The sequence below is a fragment of the Perissodus microlepis genome, chromosome 11, assembly GCF_051167445.1.
Source record: "Perissodus microlepis isolate ML-2025 ecotype Zambia chromosome 11, ASM5116744v1, whole genome shotgun sequence".
Taxonomy (NCBI): domain Eukaryota; kingdom Metazoa; phylum Chordata; class Actinopteri; order Cichliformes; family Cichlidae; genus Perissodus; species Perissodus microlepis.
The window spans coordinates 35811477-35834132 of NC_140471.1; the positions used below are offsets into that span (position 1 = coordinate 35811477).

Here is a 22656-nt window from a genome sequence, read left to right on the forward strand (position 1 = left end):
ATTTTGTGTAGTCCAACCTTGGAGTAATGGAGCCGATGGACAACTTTAAATTGTATTAATTAATGTCAGCTGTTAACAGAGCAGGAATGAATTTTTGATAAGCATTTGTCCCACATTTATTCCGATATTTCTATACCCAGTTCCTCCCTCCAGGCGTCTCTTATCCTCGTAGTCCGCGCCTCAACACTTTCATCAAACAAATGTACAACTGCAGAGATCAGATGTTTGGAGTAAGGACGGCTCAGGAGCACATTAAAAAAGTTGTGTTCATTCGGAATATCTCGATAATTCTTGATATTGGCTTGCACAAAATGCCTAATTTGTAGGTAACGGTAAAAATGTGAATGCGTTAAATTGAAATTTTGCCTAAGCTGATAAAATGATGCAAATTTTCCAAATATATAAAGATTTTTGAATTTGATTAAGCCCTTCTCCCTCCAAACATGCGGGATTTATCATCCAGGGGAGGCAAAAGAGCATATTGGTGCCTGCACAGAGGAGTTTGACAATTCAAGGACACTTCTAATTTGGCTTAAAATACGCAGATTGTTATGGAACAAACCCTAGTTTCTTAAAAACCTCAGCTTTCCCCACTCTGGAGAAAAGCAGGGCCTCTAAAGAGGAGTCCCTTACTACGTCAGCCTCCATTATAACCCAAAGGGGGGTGTTAGAATTACTAAGATGTGGGGATGTCTGGTGCCAGAAGGTCAACGCTCGTAGATTTGTCTATTCTAGGATTCTTGTTGTTCCGTATGTAAGACGTGATAATCGAGTCCAATTCCTTAAAGAAAGAGGAAGTGGGATAAATAGGAAGATTCTGACAAAGATACAAAAATCTAGGAAGAGAGACCATTTTTATGGAATTTATACGACCAATCACGGATAAGGGAAGAATTTTCCATGACTCCATGTTATGCTTTAATGTGGATAAAAAAATTCTGCAAAGTTCAAGCTAAAAAATAATTTGGGATCTTTAGGGACAGTCAATCCAAGATATGTGAAATTGTCATTAACAGGTTTTAGATGAAGGCATATCCTGACATTTTGCCAAATGAGGTGATCAAATTAAGAAGGGGGGGGGGTACAGATTCTTCTGCTCGTGATTTATCGATGACTGTTCACATTTTGGAGATCAAGTAATGATGGAGGTGATTTCAACTCATCGAGGACATTCAACATTAGGCCTGAGCAACACCAGATTATCTTACGTCAACATACCAGGAAAGAAATGAGCAGTCGCCTCATTTCTTAACCTCGACAAGTTCACGTGTGTAGTTCACTTACACCACAAGGGGGCGACATTCATTCATACCTACAATCATAAAGCATGGACTTATTGACTGTTTTATTGAATCGTAGCCCGTGTTACATTCAAAGCAGGTTTCACATTTAACAGTTTACATACATTCATCCACATACAGCGACTGACAACTGTGCACATTCATTTAACACAAATATATTCTTCTAGTAGCCTAAATCTTTGCAGTGCATATAGATGATTTATCTGAGTATTCACACATAAAAACATCAGTCATTCAACATGCATCGGATTCACTAACACTAGATTCAATTTTGCCTGAGTTACAGAGAAATTCTGTAGCGTGCAAAAAATCCACACGGAAATCACGTCACTGAGAAAAATAACCAAAAAAAAATTTAAAAATACAACTTAAAACAAACAATTAAAACATCCTCTCAAGAACAGGAACGGGAAATGTTAAATAGAAAAAAGTGAGCTTTTTCTTGATATGAGGCAAGATTTTTATAAAAACTGAACAGTTTCACACAAAAAAAATATAAATCATTGTCCTGGTTAAGTCGACCTGCCTTGTAAATTCAAAATAGATCTTGTTAAATAAAAAATGTAAAAGATTAAAATAAGTGCGTGTAAGCAGGATGATTTGTTCAATCCATTCTTAAAGACATCGTTAATGTCACACCCGCTGCCTTTATCACCGTTTTCAAAGCCCTGAGTTAAAACAGAAAAGTGGTTCCACAACCGACATTTAAAATCAAAGAATATTAACAGATACAAAACACAAAACTCCTAAAAACATCAGGAAATAAAAGGACCCTGAAACTCAAGCATCAACAGAAACAATTCAAATGTTTTCTTAAATTTCATATCAAGCAGCAGATGCATTAAAGGTTCCCGTGGACCTCAAGAGACAACCTCAGAAAACGTGGAAGTACCAAACTCTGCAGTTTCTGTGGTAGCTGCTTGCTTCTGTCGGCACAGGGGGGACGTGTTTGTATATCAGCCATTTATAAACTGCACTGAGACTCAAAGCTTTACACTTTACACCACTTTAAAGAAAAGCGGTACCTTTTTGTCTTGTTCAGCATGCAAAGCTTTGCCAAAATGAGCGTATTTAATATTAAAGTAAATAAGAAGAGTTGGCTTCACAGCATTAGCCTAAGTCCACCGGCTCTGAGACCTCAGACTTCAGACTTATTCCATTTCCTCTATAATTATTACAGAACTGTAGCTCATGGGGCTGAAAGGTGCTTTACGCCTGCATTCTTTCAATTCGCCAGCAGGGGGTGAAAACAAGTCCAATCATGTAGACGTCTGAATCATCTGAAAACAACGCTCTGTTCCGTTGATATGTGAGCTCAGTCAACTCTTTCCTGATGAGTTTATGGTCTTACTGAATAAAACACGACGTTCACTTTGGAAATAAAGGTCCCATCATTATGCTTTAGCTTGGAGCCATCTTGGAACTGTTAAGGTGCTACTGTAAGACTGTGAGGTATCCCCCTGTGTCTCAGTCACATCTGCGACACGCTCGTGACGTTTGGTTTTAGGCTGCGGTAAAAACACGACTCAAATAATGAGGTAAACATTAAAAATCTCAAACTGCTTTCCAAGGATTCTTTCACTCTCCTACTTTCACGATGTCTTTGGCGATAACTGTCCGGCTAAACCAGCTGCAAGTTGTAAGTTAAGGCGTCTTCAGTTACTCCACCACCTTCAGCTCAGGCTCGAGCTCCGCCCGGCTGCTCAGAGAGCAGATCTCCACAGGCCTGTTTATGCTGGTGCCCTCCTCCGGAGTGACCAGTGGATCCTTCCCGAGACGAACTTTCCTTTTTTGCCACATGTGGAGCGATCCGAGAATCATGATGCAGATGCACAAGGCCAGCATGAGTGAAACACCTACGAGCTCACCGTAGTAACTCTTCTCCTTCGGAGTCACGTCGTCGGGCTTCACCCCGTACCAGGTGTCAGAACTACTGCTCTGAAGGTTGTTTGTTCCGCGATGTTCTTTGGAGGTCACCTTGCCCGTAGGACTGGTTGTAAATCCATTCTTTCTGTCATCGGTGGTGTATTCATTGGTGTGTATGAGCTGTGTCAGAAACATTGTTGGATCGTCGGTAACAATGCTCTCGTAGGTCTCGTCCGGCCCTGCAGTTTCACGGGTTCTTGGGGTCAAGTTAGAGCGCATCAGTTGTACGTCATAGCTTTCAACTACTTGTTTGTACCCGGCTTCCTCTGCCTCACAGCGGTAAACCCCTGAAGTGTCGTTAGTGACGATGAAGCTGAGACTCCCGTCATCTGATTGGATGAAGAGCTTCTCTGACTGAGGGAAGGCCCAGGTCAGAGTGGCCAAGTTGGAAGGTGTCAGACACGAAAGCCTCACCACTTCATTCATGTGAGCACGGACCACTGCAGGCAGCAATGTTACAGCATCAAGGTTAAAACTCTGAGCTTGTTTCCAGAATACGTTCAACATCATTTCTCAGTCTTCGTATCTGCCAACAGATTTTTACATCACCTGTGATCTTCTCGGCCTCGGTTTGCCCCTGACATTTGTCTTCCACGTTACTGTCTTCCAGGTTCTGAACCCTGAAAAGGAAAACAACATCGTGTGTGAACCTTTAGTTTCTCACGAGAACAAAAAATCCTCGAACATTTTTTACATCTTCGTGTTTTGCAGATTATCCGTTGGTTGTAGAGCTGTTGGCCCTTTGCTTCCATATTCATCCTTTCACAGGACAAGCTCCTGTTAAGATCTGCTGCAGCTTTAAGCGTGGTCGAAGCTCCGTCTCACCCAATCATCACCTAATTTAATTTCCCCACATTAAATAAAGCCCTCTTTCTCAGGTGGTTGCAGCTTTGTTAAATTAGAGAATGTATTGCTTTTGTGCAATTTCTTTAAATGTGTACAATGACAATAAAGGGCTATTCTATTTTACTCTAGTCTTAAAATAAACACAGGTGATCGTTTTCAAGCTGCAGCTACGTGTAAATTTTGATGGTCTACGTGCCATAAACACCAGAGAGTATCTGCTATATGTGGCATCACTCTCAGCGCTGCAAAGACAAGTCCAATGAATGAATAACGACAATTACAATTATTACAACAACGGTTACAAGAGTCCTGCGGCTGAATTGTTCCTGAAATAATTTTAACTAAAATCAGGGTTTCAGAAACGTTAGTGTTATTTATCCAGGACTGAAAAGCCCGCGATGGTTTCATCTAAAGTATCTAATCATTTCAAGACTCATTTCTTAAAGTGTATTAGATAAAAAGACAAATATCAATCGGGAATCTTAAAGAAAGCTGATGGTTTATTTTGTATGTGCAGGTCACATCGGTCTGGACTATCTCAGAGTAAGTTTTACTTACATGTCCTCATGACCGCCATGCACACGGGCACAGGCCCTGCTAGTGCGGCTCCATCCACACAGAGGATCTCTGGCCAGGAGACACTGACTGCAGGTTGTGTAGGTCGAGCAGTTGGCCACGGGTACGGCAGTCACGCCTTCAGATGTCCCCACATAGAGGACTCCCTGCAGGAGCAGAGAAACAGTCAGCTCTGACAGATCTCTCAGGTTTCAGAGCGAAGGTGTTCAAATCTGTGAGACGCACAGTCGTCCTGTACACATCTCTACCTGCACCCGCGTGAAGGCTCGTGCTTCCCAGTGGTTCTCTAAGATTAACTTTTGATCTTTTTATTTTTGGGTGTGAGTCAAAAACATTTGAATGTGAACAGGATGCTTTGTTTGCTGATCAGTCAATGAATTGTGCAGTTTACCTTGGAGGTGGAGAGGACCATGCTTTGGACCGTCTGAGGCTGGGCGAAGACCTGAATCTCCTCAATGACCCAAGGACCCTGATCAAGCAAAACCACTTTGTGGAGAAATCCAGACTCTTGGACAGCAGAGAGAAGGGATAAGTCGTTTTAAGTCATCCAAGAACCACAAAAACCCTTTCAAAGCTCATTACTACAAGCAGGATGTGACCGTTTACATCACTGAACTATCATTTTGATCACATGTCCATGCACTGACTGCTTGGGCTCGTCTATGTTCACCGTCTCACCTGTGATGAGGAACAGGAGGGTAAGCTGTTCATCGTTGGCTGCGTGTGCTCTCATCACAGCCACACGACTGTACTGCTGCTCCGATGAGACGACGACCGGACCTTTGCCGACAGGCGTCACAGGGTTTGTGGTCAGGAAACTCTTCTTCACTTCCCCCAAAACAGCGTCAGTAGAATTGCCAAGTCCACACTGTCAAGAGAACATAGAGGGTCAAGCAGTAAGATCTGAAAACACAGCTCGTTTTATGACAAACGGCATTAAATCATTTTTGTTTTTACGGCATTTTCTGCTACATTTTATTCTCCTTGAGCGGGTTAATGAAGAAACGTTTTTAGTGCAGATGGAAACTTGAAAGGTGCTTACAGTATGTCTGACATAAATTAGTAAATCCATCTTTGATTTTACGATTGCTTTGAGGATTCAGGAAGTCTAGAAAGAAATGAACCCCCCCACCGTTCCCAGGTAGCTGTGCGTTTCCTGTTGCGTACTCCACTGGTGGGTCCCCGTTACGAAGGTCCTGTAGCTCCCCTTGAACACGTCTTTGATGTCCTCAAGTCTAAAAACACAAACTGCAGACTCTGGACCTCTGGACCTGAAATAAACCAGATTGCAACGGTTACCTCGACGTCCTTAAGACAGATTTGAGACGTCCTGACTTGAACAGGTATTTTTAGAAACAGAGCTAAAGTGCTAAAGTTGTGGGTTTGTTTTATTTGAGTCAACAATGATTGGCCTAAAGGGCAGCACGGTGGCACGGTGGTTAGCACTGTTGCCGCACAGCAAGAAGGTCCTGAGTTCAATTCCACCATCAGGCCGGGGTCTTTCTGTGTGGAGTTTGCATGTTCTCCCCGTGTCTGCGTGGGTTCCCTCCGGGTACTCTGGCTTCCTCCCACCGTCCAAAGACATGCAGCTTGTGGGGATAGGTTAATTGGATAATCCAAATTGTCACTAGGTGTGAATGTGCGAGTGAATGTGACCGCGAATGGTTGTCTGTCCCTGTGTGTTGGCTCCAGCACCCCCCGCGACCCTGAAAAGGATAAGCGGTAGCAAATGGATGGATGGATGATTGGCCTAAAACCAGGACATACATGAGATCCTGAATTTGATGGTTCTGTTGCTTTCGCTGCCATGGTTACCAAATATCCCATACATTAAAGGAAAATGTGCCCAAAGACGCAGTTCAAGAAAGAATCTCATTTCAGCCCAGCGGTGATCCAGTAAAGACTCCTCTGATCTTCCACTGTTTATTTTAACGTGACTGTCTCTTAAAAACTTGGTTTATTGAAATTTTCTCATGCATGAACATCAAGACTGCACAAATTTGCTCTTGTACAGTAAATCTCTCAGCTGTGAAGGGGGTCTATGGGGTATCGGGCCCCCTGGGGCCGTATTGCAAGTTTTGGGCAGGCAGGAAGGGACCATGTTTCTTTTTCTGCTACTAGTTTGTGTTTGTCGACCATGGTAATTGGCAGAACCGCAGCATGGGAAAATGCTTTGTAAGAGCAGCCACCAATCACTCATCTGAACATCCAAGCTGGGGAATTTGGGGGTTGACTCTCAGCTGTTTATTTGGCAGTAGGTGTAAACATGGCTTTAATTAAAAAAAAAAAAACAAGCAGATGTGACAGTTAAAACATTTAAGACCAGAACAATCCAAACATCATCCCTCTTATTTCCTGTTTATTGTTTACCTACCACTGAGTCGTGAAGACACCGTAGAACAGAGTGTCAGCAGTGTCGCCGCCCTCTGGTGGCGGGAGGGTGAACACATCCTGGAGAATATTGAAGGGAAGCTGTTTCTCAAACTGACAGAGCAGAGTGGCTTTGGTAAAGGACGTCCATTTCTTCTGCAGAGTCCTCACTCCACCAACATCATCCTGTAAAACCAGCACAGAACAATCCTTCATGTAATATTAATGTTAATAAGCACATTGACATTATGCGCTCTCGCTGTTTGCTGTCACCTTGCAGACTTGAGCCACCCGAGCGGTTTTCAGATCATCTACGTAACTGAACTCTTTCCCAACTTCACTAAAGAAGAAGTAGAGTTTCCCCTCTGCTGGGTCCAGTGATGAGCTGACAAATGTGGGCTCTGAAATACAGAAGTGCAGGAAGTGAGTACAGAACAGAGTCTGTGCCATGTGGTCTGAATGCAGGGGAAAGTGATCTGGAGCGTACAAAGTACTCAGCTGACAGACCGGTGGGTGGAGAAAGAGTCAACACATAATATAATGTGTTTATCTGCAGCAGACATAACTTTTTAAAATGACAAAGACACTGCGACTTCTAAGACAAAGAGGAAACGAGCAGTTGGAGACAGAACGCAGGGAATTCTGCAAACCTCGCAGCTGTGGTTTGGTTGAAAGTATTTGCGCTGACACAAACATGTCTGATCCATGTTTACGAGGTTTTTGTGGTTTTTCCATGTCAGTGTTTTAAAGAACAGTAGTTATGACCAACATCTAAGTGTTGGCAGAGTCACTGCCTCGATGTGTAAGACGGTGATTCACATCGAGGGTACTGCAGCAGGTTATGGGAAGCTTTTTCTGCTTTTACTTCTTCATTTATAAAAATGTAGTTTAAATATCAGGAACACTTCTCTTGAGTTACTTCACAACAACCTCATCACAGGAATATCCGAGCTTTAGTAGGCGGACCTAATAATAATTTTGCTTGTGGATGCTCAGGAGGAGCAGCAGCTCCAACAAAGATGCAGAGTAGCTTTGAACCGGACAGAACCTTTGCTGTTTTGGACCCCACAGACCCAACCTCCAAGGGCCAAGAAGAGTTTGTCCATTTGCAGTTTCCTGTACAAAACCTGGCACTGAATGTGCAACGATTTATATTTGCCACTATGGCTTTGGCCTCCCTGCCCTACCATGCCCATGCCGGATGCTGCAGCATAAACACTGTGCCCCGGCTGACATTTGTCAGCTGGATGTGGAGAAGAGTGACGTCCTTCATCCTGGTCTTTAGTGGCACCAAATGTTATATGTGGAACCTGTTTAAACAGGAACAACGAAGAGACACCTAGGCTCAGGTAACTGGACAGGTGCTTTGGTTTGTGTGTCGAGTGGACAGTTTTACTGAGATACTGACGAAGACTCAGATATGACAGATGAGACCTGAACACCAGTGTGGATGACTCCAGTCCCATCTTTGGCACAGTTCTGAGTCCAGGATAGATTATAAAGCTACTTTTTTTTAACATATTAAAGATGGGACACCCCAATCATTACACAGCATATGTCAACTCCACTCCAATTTAAGGCTGGAAACCAAGGCCTGAGTTTCACCTGCTCAAAAACTAAAGTAATCCCACACACGTGGCTTTTTAAATAATTCTCTTTCACCACCTTGGGTTTGGGGGTGTCTCAGGACTCCTACGCGTGCTCCTATATTAGTGGTGGTTTCAGTGGTGAGACATATATCACATTATCACAGATATGCATTTAGGTGTGTGAGACAGATGTCAGTAATTATGTTTACCAATTGTGGCCAACAGCCCACATTCGATGACGCTGATGCAGATCCATGAGTGTGATATGGACTAAAGCGGCTGAACGCTCGTCACCACCGTGATGCAGCTACATCCACGCGTGGTGACATCTACCAAACATCAGGGTAACGACAGAAGCTTACACATAACACTACACTTAGATTAGTCTTTCTTTAAATATATGAGTTTTCTGTTTTCCTTGGTTGATGAGCTAAGAGGTGAAAAAGGGGCGGAGCAAGCCTATATGTAGACCTGCAAAGTGGGTCATACCACAACTGTGGGTCATCGGGGGGAATTTGTTACGCTAGTTTCAGTCTGGTTCTTGTGTGTTTTTGTGTGTTTTGTGGAGTAACAGAGTTCTGTTACTTTGACCTCTTTACTGTATAATTTAACCAAGTTTATTTTGGGGTTAAATAAAAACCTTTTTTTGGACTTTAACCTGTGCAGGAGTTTTCTTCACTGCTCCGTCCATCACAACCGTCTTTTGTTCATTTTGTGTCTGTTCATCCCTCCAGCGTTCGAGAAACTTGGATATGAAATGTCCCTGGAAGTATTCACTGAGCACTCATCGTCTTTAATTTGTGATGCCATATTTTAGGGTTTTTCATTTGCCTGAAATTGCAGTGAAATTCAGGTGTAAAGCAGAAAAGTCCAGTTTGTTCTTTTAGTTTTTGCACCCATTAGTTTCTTTGCGGCACCGTTATTTTTCCTTCCCCTTTCCTCTGTCTTTATCTGACTGCGACACTTTGTAATCATTATGTGTGTCTGTGCATGTTTAATCAAACCCGCAGAACGAAAACAGAAAGGGACTCACATCTGGGAGAAGCTGGGCTTTTTACAGCTTGATTTATCCTGATCATGTTCGCTCACCTTCCAGTAGGCGGATCGACGTCTCCAGGCTGACGTCTGGACGGCCGTCTTTGCTGAAGTATCGCAAAATCTGTGGTTTGATTCCTCTGAAGTCGGTTTTTGTGGCTGTGAACAGCTCGCCGTCTGCACATAAATAAACACGAGAGCTCCGGGTGTTTGTTTTAAAGCACATATTAACGTGAGAACATACGGCGCCGACAAATGCTGTCTCTGCTTTGGTAAAATAACTACACAGTACACATTATATACTGTGTAGTCATGTGTGCCAACTCGCACATCAGTTAATATTCCTTGCATTAGCGATCGTAGTAACCAGTGTGTCATGAAAACAGCCGTACATCTGATACATTTTTTAAATATATTTTTGGCCTTTTTCAGCTTTTTTATTAGATTGATGCAGTGCATCTGTGTGCAGGACATAAACACAGTACGCGCTGCTGTGCACAGGGAAGGAAATGACAGGCACGCTCTGTGTCAGAGAGTAAACTCTGCTGCTGTTTGGTTTGTGGGTCACAGCCAGTGACACCATGCCACCCACAGATGCTGTGCTTCATATGAAATTCTCTGCAACTGTGGTTTGTGCAAAAGGTGAAAAAATAACTTTTTTTATTGCAGCTGACATCCAAAGTCAATCAGATAGTTTTCCGCTTGTTTCTGAAAGCATTGCATCCTACACATTAAAGGTCACAAACTTAAGGCTACAGATTTTTCCACTGAAAGCCAAACTTATATGGCAACAAAAACACAACAAAATATGGAAATTAAGTGAGAAATAACGTTTCATTTATAATGTAATTAAAGCTAAACTTTTTGCTCATACTGAATACTCCATTACTACATTTTTATTAAAAAAATAAAGAACCGAAGTAAAACTGTGACTGAAACTTAATAAAAGCTAAACATTCACTCTCAGTTACTCTGAAACTCAAATGAAATGCGTAAAAAAAAAACTCTGGAAAGAACTGAAACTAAACTTCTGCAAAACAAAAGGAAGATAAAAAACAAAAACTAATGAAAAGTAGTTTAAATTCAGATTCAAATTTTGCAGCACTCCTCATCCCCAAAATATCAACTCTGCAAAGATTCTTGCTGAGTTACGCGCAAACGGCTTGAGGTTTGACCACTTTATCGCTGAATGCGAGCCCAGCAGAAAGTTGCAACTCAGCACACTGACCTGCGATGACGACGGCGCTCCTCTCGAAGGGGCTGAACGGACAGCGACCTTTAGCGCTGACTTTTTTGACAATGGAGAAGCTTTGGGTGTCCTGATGAAGACAAACAAAAGCTCAGCTGAACATCCAACTGTGTCTGAACTGTTAGAAAGCATTTATATAAGACATAAGATTTTTCTCATCTGGTTAATAGACTTGGTTGAAGCTGACAGCATGTATGAACTTACGATGTACGCTTCTTGGGGGCTGTAAGCGTAGCTGCCACAGGTGTAGAGATGGGTGGAGTTTAGAGGTTGCAACACGTGGATAAAGTTTGGACATTCATTCTGCAAAACATCAGAAACTGAATAAAATCTCTACATTTTTCCTTTACTTCCTTTCCCATACGTACTCCTGTTGACTCCTCCGTAGCTTTAAACAGTACGAAGCTCTTCTGGTTAAAATATCTCAAAGTTTTATCTTTGGTGGGTGTTCTTGCTTTTTTATATCCAGCTACATTAGGGCCAGGTAGAAAAGGGAGGGACCAACGTGGAGCGAAGTGATGTGGTCCAGGAATCAGGGTTTCAATTCTCTGCAGCGTTAAATAAATTTGGATTGTTCCTTACTGGTGAAAATTCACCATACAGTGAAAAGAAAAAGTTACACAGTTCCTGCTGTGTCTGGATTTTATATTTACCATTAAATCCTTTCCTTTCCCCGTGCAATCCGTTGTCTCTTTATCAGATGGACTCCACTGCACCTGAACAAAACACAGACGAACTGTTGGGTACTCCGGCATCACGGGACCTCAGCAGTAAAAAAATAATATTTCAGTAAAATTCAAACAGTTTCTTCTGAGCACCTTCTTGTTCAGTCTGATGACGTCACTCAGGTTAACGTCCAGTGACAGGATGGCGTTTTGTGCCCCAACGTAAAGAGTGGAGCCGTCCCTGCTCAGCAGCAGAGCGGTGGTGTTGTGGAGGTCACCGTGGCCAAAGTGGAGCAGAGGTCTCTCTGTGGAGTCTGGACACAAACACACAGAAACCACAGCAGCCGTTACCGTCTGAGGAAACTCCAGGTGGCACAGGAGCTGGACTCAAGACGATACCCGGGGCTGGATGCACAGCAGATTCAAAGAGAAATCTAAATTGAGGATCTCAGTAAACACTTGGAGGAAGCTAATATTAAGCAAACATAAGGGCCTTGCTCTAAAAGATCACACGCAGGGTGATTCAGGCGCAGCGTGTCTGAGCCGTGTGTGGGAAAACGCTCTGTAACCTTTAAGGACGCCGCAGAAGGGTCATTATACGGGGCGGGTCAATGTAGCTAACATTTAAAAAGATCCGTTTAGATAAGTGTTAGTCAGAAGTGCAAACAGAGCAAAGAAAGCATATCATACAAGTTTATCAAAAATGAAAACATCGAAACAAAGTTTCTTCGATTTCTTTTGAAGTTTTACCGCGCAGCTTTGCTCTGCGCTGTGGTTTCTGCTGAGCTTATCTTCAGACAGGGATAAATAAAGCTCTGCGAGACCAGATGGAGACTATAACAGGAGGTGAGAGGACGCAGCTCAGTGAGTAAGAGCACCCGCAACATGACGTGCGCTTCACTCATTAGCTGACGGGCACAGAGACAGCAGCACTGCCTGTTTGTGAGGCTGCAGGTTTGGAGAGGATGTGGTTCAGAGCTGCAGAGAAACTCTCCACATATGAACGATAAGATTTAAAAATAAGAACGCAGAAACATCTCAGCAGCAGATTTCTCAGTAGACTCTTGTTTACAGTGTCTCAGTCACACTGCTGCCATCTCTGTAATATTTCTGATCACGTGACATTTTATTGATTTACTCCTTTAAGCTTAAGTAGTAAGTAAGTAAAATTTATTTATATAGCGCTTTTCACAGATAAAAAAATCACAAAGTGCTTTACAACACAGGAAATGGAAATATAAAAACAATATAACAGTAAATAAAACAATGTAAAACAATAAAACGATAAAAACAGCATAAGAAGAAATTAATCAAATGCTTTTCTAAATAAAATAATAAATAAAAATAAATAAAATTTGAATTTGAATTAAAAATGTCTTCAGCTGTTTCTTAAAAGAATCAAAGATGGCCCCTTCTTACTGACGCGATTCACTTGTACTGCTTTCTGCTAGTTAGAGTTTTGAATGTTACATCTGAACGCTTTTAAGAACTTAACAGGAAGCTGGCTCAGTACTTCCTGCGCTTCCTGGCTATTAATGAATGCAGATATATTTGTACGAAGGCTACATCCACACGTACACGGGTATTTTTGAAAACGGAGATTTTCCGTTTTTTAAAAAAAATCCCGTCCACACGTAACTGCCAAAAACGAAGGAAAACGCTGGCAGGAACATACCAAGCAACAGGTGGCGATATATTCCTAACCTGTAGAAATGTTGGCCAATCAGAAACAGTAAAACAAGTAAACAAAGATGGCGCATAGAAGCAGCACTGAGTCCTCTGTGTGGAGGGACAGAAACTGTGTGAGCATTTAAACGCTGCAGAGTAAAATTAACAGTAACAGTATTGTAGAAATTCATTTCACCGAAACAATAACGTGGCCCACAGTGTGACGTCAAAACAGGCGCACACCTTTGACGCTCCGTTTTCTCCGTTTTCCTCGTCCACACGTAAACACGAAAACTGAGTTTTTTAAAATCTCCATCCTGGCAGGAGTTTTTAAAAATCTCAGTTTTCAGTGACCGAAAACGCCGTTTACGCGTGGACGAAAGCTGCAAACGCATCAGAAAAATCAGCTTTTTCAAAAATACCCGTGTGGGTGTGGACGTAGCCGAAGACAATAGAACGTAAAGTCATCATCAGCTAACGGGACCCCTCGTTTGCGTCGCAGACTTTTAGCCTAACAGGGTGACCATATTTTGATTTCCAAAGTCACGAAGAACTTTAATAACACTGTTTGCTTAAAGAAAACTTTAACACACTTAAACAATGCTTTCTCTGTGCGGTTAATGAATAAAAACTGTCATGTAGGCTTTTTGGTCAACAATTGCAAAAAAAAAGAAGATTGGTGACGTACTTTTAGCTTGCATGCAACCAAAGCCTACACAAGCATGACTCACACTCGCAATTTAACGAGAAACCAGAAATCTTACCAGATATTTCAATCTTTTCATAGAGATTAGTTTGATACCAACAACTCAAATAAAATAACTGAACAGCAAACTGCCGGGAACCACTGAAGGTCATAAACCCTGAAAATTATCTGAAAGCTGGAGGATTTGAGAACTAAGAATCTGTGACATACAAAATAAGGAAATGTTTCTGTCAGCAGTGAACCTGAAGCAGTGACCACGTTAACTTTGTACTGAAACAGCCGTCGGACGCTCAGGTGGATCTGATCGACCCACCGGAGGCTTGTTCACCTCAAACATGCCTGATCGATGACGTCACCTTCAGAGGATATTCACTAAAACATCAACGCAAAACCACAGATGTGTCCATTATGGAAGCCCGTTTCCGCCACAAAAAAAAAAAGGATCCATAACTCGAAATTCCGAGTTATTTTCTCGAAATTTCGAGTTACTTTCTCGAAATTTCGACATATTAACTCGAAATTTCGATTTATTAACTCAAAATTTTGAGAAAAGCAACTCGAAATTTCGAGTTAGCGCTGCCAATCAGTAATCTACGTGAATGACGTCATTTCCTTGTTACCCGGAAGCTGAAGCCCTCAGCTACAAATGCTACAGCTAAGCTACCGGTATTACATCCAGTCGTGAATGCACAGATTGCTGAGAGTTTTCAGCCTGGCTTCACAAATGATGAAATCCCTGTTATTAGCTGAATCACATGGTGTTACTATCAGCAAACGTACTCGCGAAAGCGCCAATTTGTTGGGATCCGTTTTTGAGTGCGCGGTCCTCTGCGCCATGTGCTTCCGGGTAACAAGAAAGCGACCTCATTCACGTATATTTTTGATTGGCAGAGCTAACTCGAAATTTCGAGAAAATAACTCGAAATTTCGAGTTATGGATACTAGCTGTTTTGTTTTTATTTAGTGGCGGAAACGGGCTTCCATAGTCCATTATTTGTTTCAAGTGAAATATAAAGAAATGAGGGGCAGCTCAAAGACTTTTGCACAGTACTGGGGTGAAAATGTGAGCGCTGATGAATTCTTGCAACCTTTCACAGGTTTTTAAGGACTCTGCACCCACTGAACTTGTTTTTAACAGTTCAGCACATGTGCTTTTTTAATTGTTTTTGTTTGTTTATTTGTTTTTTGTTGTTAGAATCTGAATGCTTGAAAGTAATAAGAAGCATCAGAAAAAAGAAAAAGTGTCCGATTTTATTCTGACCAAAGAGGGACGCCTCTCTGGTCGGTCTAAAACTGCTCAGTGGATCCACTTCAGGACCAAAAGAATGCTCATCATCTGAACACCAACAGATCAAACTGACAGAAAAGCGTCTCCTAATCACAAACACGAGACTCCGATCAGCAGAAGTCCTGTCAGAGGAAGTTTGTCTGGTCTCAGCAGACGAGTGAACAGCTTTCCAAGAAGCGCCGCTCAGGGCAGCTCAGACATGTCGCAATTCACAGCGAAGGACAGAAAAGTGAAACGAATCCTTGCTGAAGATCAGTGACAGCAACAAAACGGCTTTCAGTTTTCTGCTTTTGTTCGCTGTTCCCTTCAGAGTTTCTTCCTTTGTGTTTTCCCTCGACTTCGCTCTTCTTTAACTAAATCTGCTTTTTGTGTGAAGCCTCACTCTAGCTCATAACCCGGCGAAAATATAAAACCTCTCATTATCACACATGCCACAGAGTGGTTGCTTATGGTTTTTTAATATATATATATATACACGTTTCCCCATGACAGCGACCATGAGAACATGCAGTCATCTCAGCCTCAGGCTCAGCTGACCTAATTTTGTTGTGATAGAAGAACTGAATAAACCAGATCCGAGTTCTGAGTTGATCCGATTGCTGGAGCAGTCGCAGAGAGCCCTGGCAGGATCAGTTCAAACAACTTGATCACCTGGAGGAGGGGTGGGCAACTCCAGGCGTCAGGGGCCGGTGTCCTGCAGGTTTTAGGTGTTTCCGCTGATTTAAACGGCTAAATGACCTCCTCAACATGTCCTGAAGTTCTCCTGAGGCCTGGTAATGAACTAATCATATGATTCAGGTGTGCTGACCCAGGGTGATCTCAAACCTGCAGCATGTTGTAACTTGGAGACTGTTGACAGGTGACTTCATTAAATTTAGTGAAGTGGTTGTACCGAGTTTCACAGTTTGAAACATTAATGCTTGGCAGTGAAATCTTCCTTAAATCTTGCTAAACTGTGTCTTATACGCAGTTCTGGTTTCGTCACAACTTACTTCTGCTTTCCAATCTCACCGCAGGCATGAATGAACGTCTGTTACCATAGTTACGCTGACTCAGACTGGCTTTTATGGTTTTTTTATGTGTCACTAAATGCCCGCATGAATAACGATCTGATGGCCACAAAAGTCCTGAAAACACTAACACGAACGGCTTGATGTGAGGTGTGCTGCAGTTTTAGGAGCCAGCGTGCTCTGACAGATTTATGATGTCACCCTAACCCCTAACCCTAACCCGTCCTCCGCCGTCCTCTCCAGCATTCACAGCAGAGCGTTTAAACACACCTCATCTAATCAAAGACATTAAAGAGCCACTGAAGGAGTCCTGAGTGGAAAACTAGAGAATTCTGCAGCAGTTCTGCAAAGAGCCAATCAGCAGCCTGACCGGGAAACTCATGAGCCAATGGCGTGGCTGCAGCGATGCACCCGCACACGGTCACAGGTGTGTGTTGGCAGAGAGAGTAAAGATGTTTAATGTGCTCATCCACTGATTGCTGTGCTATCGTCCTCGTTGACCTGCTCTCCTCTGATTCGGTCTTGGTGCTGAGTCCAGCGGCCTGCTGTGCGGTTGGTTTCTGCTCTTTCCTTTGTTTTTCTCGGGCTCCCTTGTTTGTGTTTGACCTTTATAACAAATTTGTTGCACATTCAAAAGTTTCTTAAAGTGCAGCATTGCTCCAATGTTTTGAATATGGATTCAGGAGCTTAACAGATGTACAAAAGTTTTCTCACCAACCTTTTCTCAGCGTGCTTTAATTAGCTGTTTGTCGTTGTTGTTTCAAGCTCTGGGGGGAGATGTGAGAGACTTTCATCACGTCGTCATTGTGGCCGCGTAAGGCTGTGTGAAACACGGCGCTAGCCACCATAACCAGAACCATGTGAAAATGCTGTCAAAGTCGCAGGCTTTTGAAACTGGACGAGCGTGAGACAGAAGAGACTGATACAGGCTGGACGAGCCAGCCATCAGTGAACTGCAGCCAGTCGGGAGAGGCTGGAAGATGATCTAGCAAATGAGAAAGTCACCATACTTTGCTGCTGCGTACCAAGCAACACTGTAAAGGAAGAACTTCTGGACAGACTCCAAGGTGGTACTTGGGTACATCAACAACGAGGCCCGTGGTTTGCACACATTTGCATCAAATACGATTTGCAAAATAAATCTCAGTACATCAGCAGTGGTGATATGTTTGCACTGCAGCAGGCTTCTCACATCAAACTGGTTTACTGGACCCAAGTTCCTGTGTGAGATGGAGGCTTCTCCAGCTGTAGAGGTAATCCCCGAAGAAGTTAAAAGTTAAAAGGGTTCAAGCACTAAGAAGACTGAAAAATGCATCTCTCCTTTCATTCCAAAGGACCACCACGTAACAAGGATGATGATAGCTCACTATCATGAGCAGGTTAAACACCAAGGAAAGGGTCTAACCATCAACGAGATCAACGAGGCAATGTCTGCTGTGAGCAGTTGCCAACTCACTGTGGGATGTTTCTAGAAGGGATCTGAATGTTTGGTGACAGTCATCGAACAGGCAGATAATCTGGCCAGGAACAAGTGGAGATCAGAGTTGCAGAAACAATCAAATAATAAAGATGAACGATTTGACTCGGAGACCAGAAAATGAGAAAGGAGGGAGGCCGATGTGACAGGAAGTGTATTGTTGCTCTCAGAGGCTGTTTAAGACAACGACTACATCCTTTACTGAATAAAGGCTTCATGCACAGATTATTCTGTTTCCATTTTGTAAAAAGCCTCACGCTTTAAGGTCATTCTGAGTTTAGAAATCATTAGTGTTACATTTCTCTTTTTTGTGTAAATTACATGGTCAGACATATTTGAGATATATTTTCACATATATTTGTTTTAAAAAGTTTCTGCTTCGGTTTAAAGTTCCTGCTTTTATTTTGAAGAAGGAAAAAGGAGAAGCAGAAAGAAATGCATGTTACCTGTGTTAACGAGAAGCTGGCTGACAGTGGCACGAGGTTCATTCATCCTTTAATAAGTTATAGCAAACTGTTGTTTAACAGAGTTTATGTGGAGCTGTAAACTAGTGAGATGATATAGTGAAGCTTTCACCTGCTCAGGGCCGTGCAGAGAGGTTTAAAGGGGCGGGTGCTCAAAGTTAAAAAGGGGCACGTTGAACCAGGCTGAATAACAACAACACACATTCATCAAGAATCTAATATGGGAAGGGCAGGGCTGTGTTGATCTGAGACTGTAGACATTAAAAAGTCCATAGGAGATGGTAGCTGATTAAACAAGTATCATGAGATAATAACAAAATGTAAAGATTGGTGACAGCGCTTGGAACCATAAGGCAACAAAAAACTGTGAGAAATAATTTAGGCTCTGCCTGTGAATCACTCTTTGCTTCTCTTCTTCCTTCCATCCCATCATTTCATATATCACTCTCCACTTGCTGTCTATGTGAGAACAAGGCACAACTTGCTATTGCAATAAACTATATGGTAAAATGGTAAATGGCCTGCATTTGTATAGCGCTTTACTCAGTCCCTAAGGACCCCAAAGCGCTTTACACTACATTCAGTCATTCACCCATTCACACACACATTCACACACTGGCAATGGCAAGCTACGTTGTAGCCACAGCTGCCCTGGGGCGCACTGACAGAGGCTATAATCTAATTATCCACACCTAACAACTCCAGCACTTAATCTATAATAAAATGATGACAGAAAAATGTTATAGCACTGCCTTTAGTAGCCTCACACAGCTCCTACTGTTTCCTCCTCATGTCCTTACCAGCCATGTCTGTACAATGTTATATCATGAGTAATATTTTTTTTAAAAATCCATCTAAATAAAACACACACATGCACGCACACACAGTGACATTTTAGACCTTCTTCAGAATACTGTATATACTATGGGCATCACTGTGCTGATCCAGAATCCTTACATTATTATTTATTACTAGAGCTACAATAATAAAGCAATGAGGAGGGGAAAGTAATAAATATGAAATCATGTATTTATGATGATTCCATTTGTTTCACTATCCACTCTGGTTAGGGGCAAAGCTTATTACATTTTTAAACTGTAGAGATACAATCATTTTACTGCTGTAAAATCCAACTTTTGTCTTATTTAAAATATAAATCTAATATAATCTGCTTCTTAATGTATGTTCTTTAAAATACAGCGTGTGTTTTTTAATATATTATAATTATAATAATGCATAATTATGTGGACATGCATATTAGATCGTTTTTTAGTGAAATATAATCCCTCCAGAAAGGCAGGAAAAGCCCGGAAACGTACTTTAAAACTAAATATGTTCTAAATACTTTAAAACTAAATATGTTCCCTAAAACGGTGACAGAGCTACAGACCCATGACAGCCTTACACAGGTAGCCAGCAGCTGTGACCAGCACTACTTGTGCCGTTAATAAAAGGACAGGTAATGTTTGTCGCGCTGTTGCACACACAGCACGCTCGTTTGTTTCAGTTCGTCAGTTGCAACAAGACATCTTACCAACGTGAATGTAATAAGCCAATACTCCTGTGTGCTACACACTACAGTGTACGCTGTACACCTACTTACTGGTTGTGTCGCATCAGTCTGTGTCTCTGCGTTAACTTGTGTTTCTCCTACAGCTCCGGGCCGCTAAACATGCGCGTGCTATTTGTGAGCTCGTTCCCGCCTCGTAACCAGCGCGTTCTGCCGTCAAGGGCGATCATTGGTTAAATGTGATCATGTGACTGATGCAAGCCAGATCCTTTTATTTAGCAAAACTGTGATTAATAGTTAAATATTATTGTTGAGGGGCACAGACAGGACTCCGCACGCACACACACATTATAAATAATAATAATAATAATAATTTTTTTTTAAAAAGTTGCCTCAACAAAAGGGCACTTTGGGCACCCATCAGGAAAGGGGCGGGTGCTCAAGCCCCTCTAGCCCCCCCCTCTGCACGTGCCTGCACCTGCTTGTGACTGTTTAAGCTAATGTTGGAGCGCTTTGTTCTCTTACACACAGGTTTTAATTGGCCGCTCTGGGATATAATAAATTTACCAATAAATCGATTAACCAAAGCTAGTGGTTTACTGAGGCTGATGCCATTGCTCAACTCGATAAAGGACCAACTTCTTTTCTGAAATGGAGAAGTGACTGTTGCACCAAGCTCTGAGTGCAGGCCTCCTGCTGAAGGTGCCGGGGGTCGTTTTGCACCCACACTGCTCTGTTACTGAGACTCGGAAGCTGTGCCGTTCAGCCCGACGCTTGTCTCCGCAAACTTAGCCCGTCTCCAACTTCTGGAGCCTGACAGGATGCTGTCACGTCTGTCATCCTGCCTGTCAGCAGCAGCGTTAACTTACGTGACTGGTTCCAGTGAGCTGGAGCTGCCGGAGGTGCGAGTTTCTGTCCTCCAGCAGCTGTGTTTTTACACTGAAGGTGACAGAGGCTGCTCCCGATGGGAGTTGCATCATTTATATATGAATCAGAAGCAAAGAATGGAGAACGATGAAGTTCGCTCGGATTACAGGTTTGGGTGGGAAAATCTGGAACTGCGGAGGTCCCCGCGAGAGTTGATGATGAATCCCAGCTGCTTCGATCCCACTGCTGTAAACACGTATACACATTTCCAGCGTGCGAAGCCAAACGATTGCACAAACTCTCCTGGAAAACTCGCGGCCACAGCTGCAGCCTACAGAAAGCGATAGCTCTGAAAGTCCGTCCAGCTGACAAAACATCTGGCACGACTCCTCTGTGCGTCCACGCCCGAGCACAGCACAGCTTTGACCCGGCTGCATGTGACTGATTAGTAAAACACTGTGTGGACCGAGTTGGTGTCAGAAACGTGAAATACATCAGTTTGCACGCAGCGTGGATGAAGTGCGGCGCCGGTGTAAGACAACGAAGGATTATTCCGCAGTGCGCGCTGGTGTCACACGTTAATGTTTGCAACATGCAGCTATGTGTGAAATGAGCTCCGCACAATCTTTCCTGTTAGATCATTTTCCTGTTTTCAGACAAACTCGTCATATTCACGACTCTCAGCTGAACATGTGACCGAACTCTGTTTCACAAGCTCGGAATGAGGACAGCGCCCCGGGGAAGTGAACGCATCACAGCAGATATTACAAAGTTAAGACCTTTTACCAGGCCTGTGTTAGATGGTTCGTGTAAAGCGCCATCAGGCCGTACAGACGCATCTCTGCCGTGCAGGCGGACAGAAAATCAGCTGACTTTGAAGCAACAAAAAAAGCTTTTACATTTTTTCCCAAGACAAACAGATGTGAAAACATCAGCTCTCACATCACAGTAATCATTATTAACCCCGTACTGAGAAAATCTGACTCCCCCACTATAACCACAGATACATGGAACATAAATGACGATATGAGCAGGAAATACTTTTCAAGTACAAAAAAAAAAAATCTGCTTTTGGGAGCAAAACTAAAAAACACATCCAAAGATTTCATAAACTTTTTTCCCTTTAAAGAAAAAACAGAACCGTCCAATATAAAAGGAGGGACGGAGACTCTGCGAGACTCAAGCACATAATTAAAACAAAGCGTTGGACTTACTGAGAGGGAAGGAGATCCGCGGAGGAGAAAGGGAACCCTCGGAGCTCAACAGGAGGTGGAGGAGGAGGAGGACGGCTGGGAGAGCCATGATGGATGAGCTGATGAAGGGTGATGGAGCAGAGCTTTGTTAAACGTGCAGCTCGCCTGTCGCCTCTGCCGAGCTCTGAGTCAATGCGGCTCTGATCGCTGAGCAACACGACCACAGCTTCCTCCTTGCAGCGGTCGGAGGTCAGAGGGAGGAGGGTGAAAGCTTCTCTGTACAGCCTCAGTGCTGGGCTGAGCTGGCTCGTGCCACGCTGTGCAGATAACACTTATTTTCACTAAAGACGCTAAAATGAGAGTCTCGTTTGTTCCTCTGAAAGCTGATTAGATCAGGGCACTTTGGTTTTTTCTTTGCTTCTCGTGTTCCTCTGCGGTGCTTCACCTTATTTCACATCCTCCCTCATCAACCCACTGCTTTTCCGTTTCACCCCATGGGGCACACATGTACAGGAAGAAAAAGCATCTGACCTACAAACCAGCGCGCGGTGGAGACGAGCGCTGAAGACCACTTCAACTAGTTTCTGCTCCAACGCGAAGAAGCCACCGAGCACGAGTGATGACCTTTAAAATGCAACTTACAACACTCACATGCCAGTTTGTTACTTACACCGGGTTTGAGTCCTTCCACTTCAGACCTGCATTAATTCTTCATGGCAGAGATCCATCAAAACGCTGGAAACATTCCTCAGAGCACCACGCAGCTGCTGCAGTGCTCTGCTGGGCAGGCGTCTGTTTGAGGTGGTGTGTGCTGGAAGCGCTCATCAGAAGATGTGCACACTGTGTGGTCTTCTGCTGCTATGGCCCATCATGCTGTGCATTCAGAGGTGCTCTTCTGCAGACCCGAGCTGTAACT

The 22656-nt window shown here is 43.1% G+C and overlaps 1 protein-coding gene across 2 annotated transcripts; it reads right to left on the reverse strand.

Annotated features, from left to right (window-relative positions):
- Window positions 1-1331: 1331 nt before the first annotated feature.
- On the reverse strand, window positions 1332-21961 carry sema4aa (sema domain, immunoglobulin domain (Ig), transmembrane domain (TM) and short cytoplasmic domain, (semaphorin) 4Aa). Of its 2 annotated transcripts, none has more exons than XM_084944508.1 (14): window positions 21762-21961; window positions 11711-11871; window positions 11546-11608; window positions 11097-11195; window positions 10872-10962; window positions 9698-9820; window positions 7293-7420; window positions 7024-7205; window positions 5782-5920; window positions 5328-5517; window positions 5041-5156; window positions 4632-4795; window positions 3777-3847; window positions 1332-3667 (listed from the first exon to the last, which is right to left on the reverse strand). In XM_084944508.1, exons 1-14 carry the CDS (start codon window positions 21847-21849, stop codon window positions 2961-2963), a joined length of 2322 nt encoding a protein of 773 aa, XP_084800634.1. In that variant the 5' UTR covers window positions 21850-21961; the 3' UTR covers window positions 1332-2960. The 2 variants fall into 2 exon arrangements, with proteins under 2 accessions (XP_084800634.1, XP_084800633.1); XM_084944507.1 differs by lacking the exon at window positions 21762-21961 and adding an exon at window positions 20550-21728.
- Between the last annotated feature and the right edge of the window lie 695 nt (window positions 21962-22656).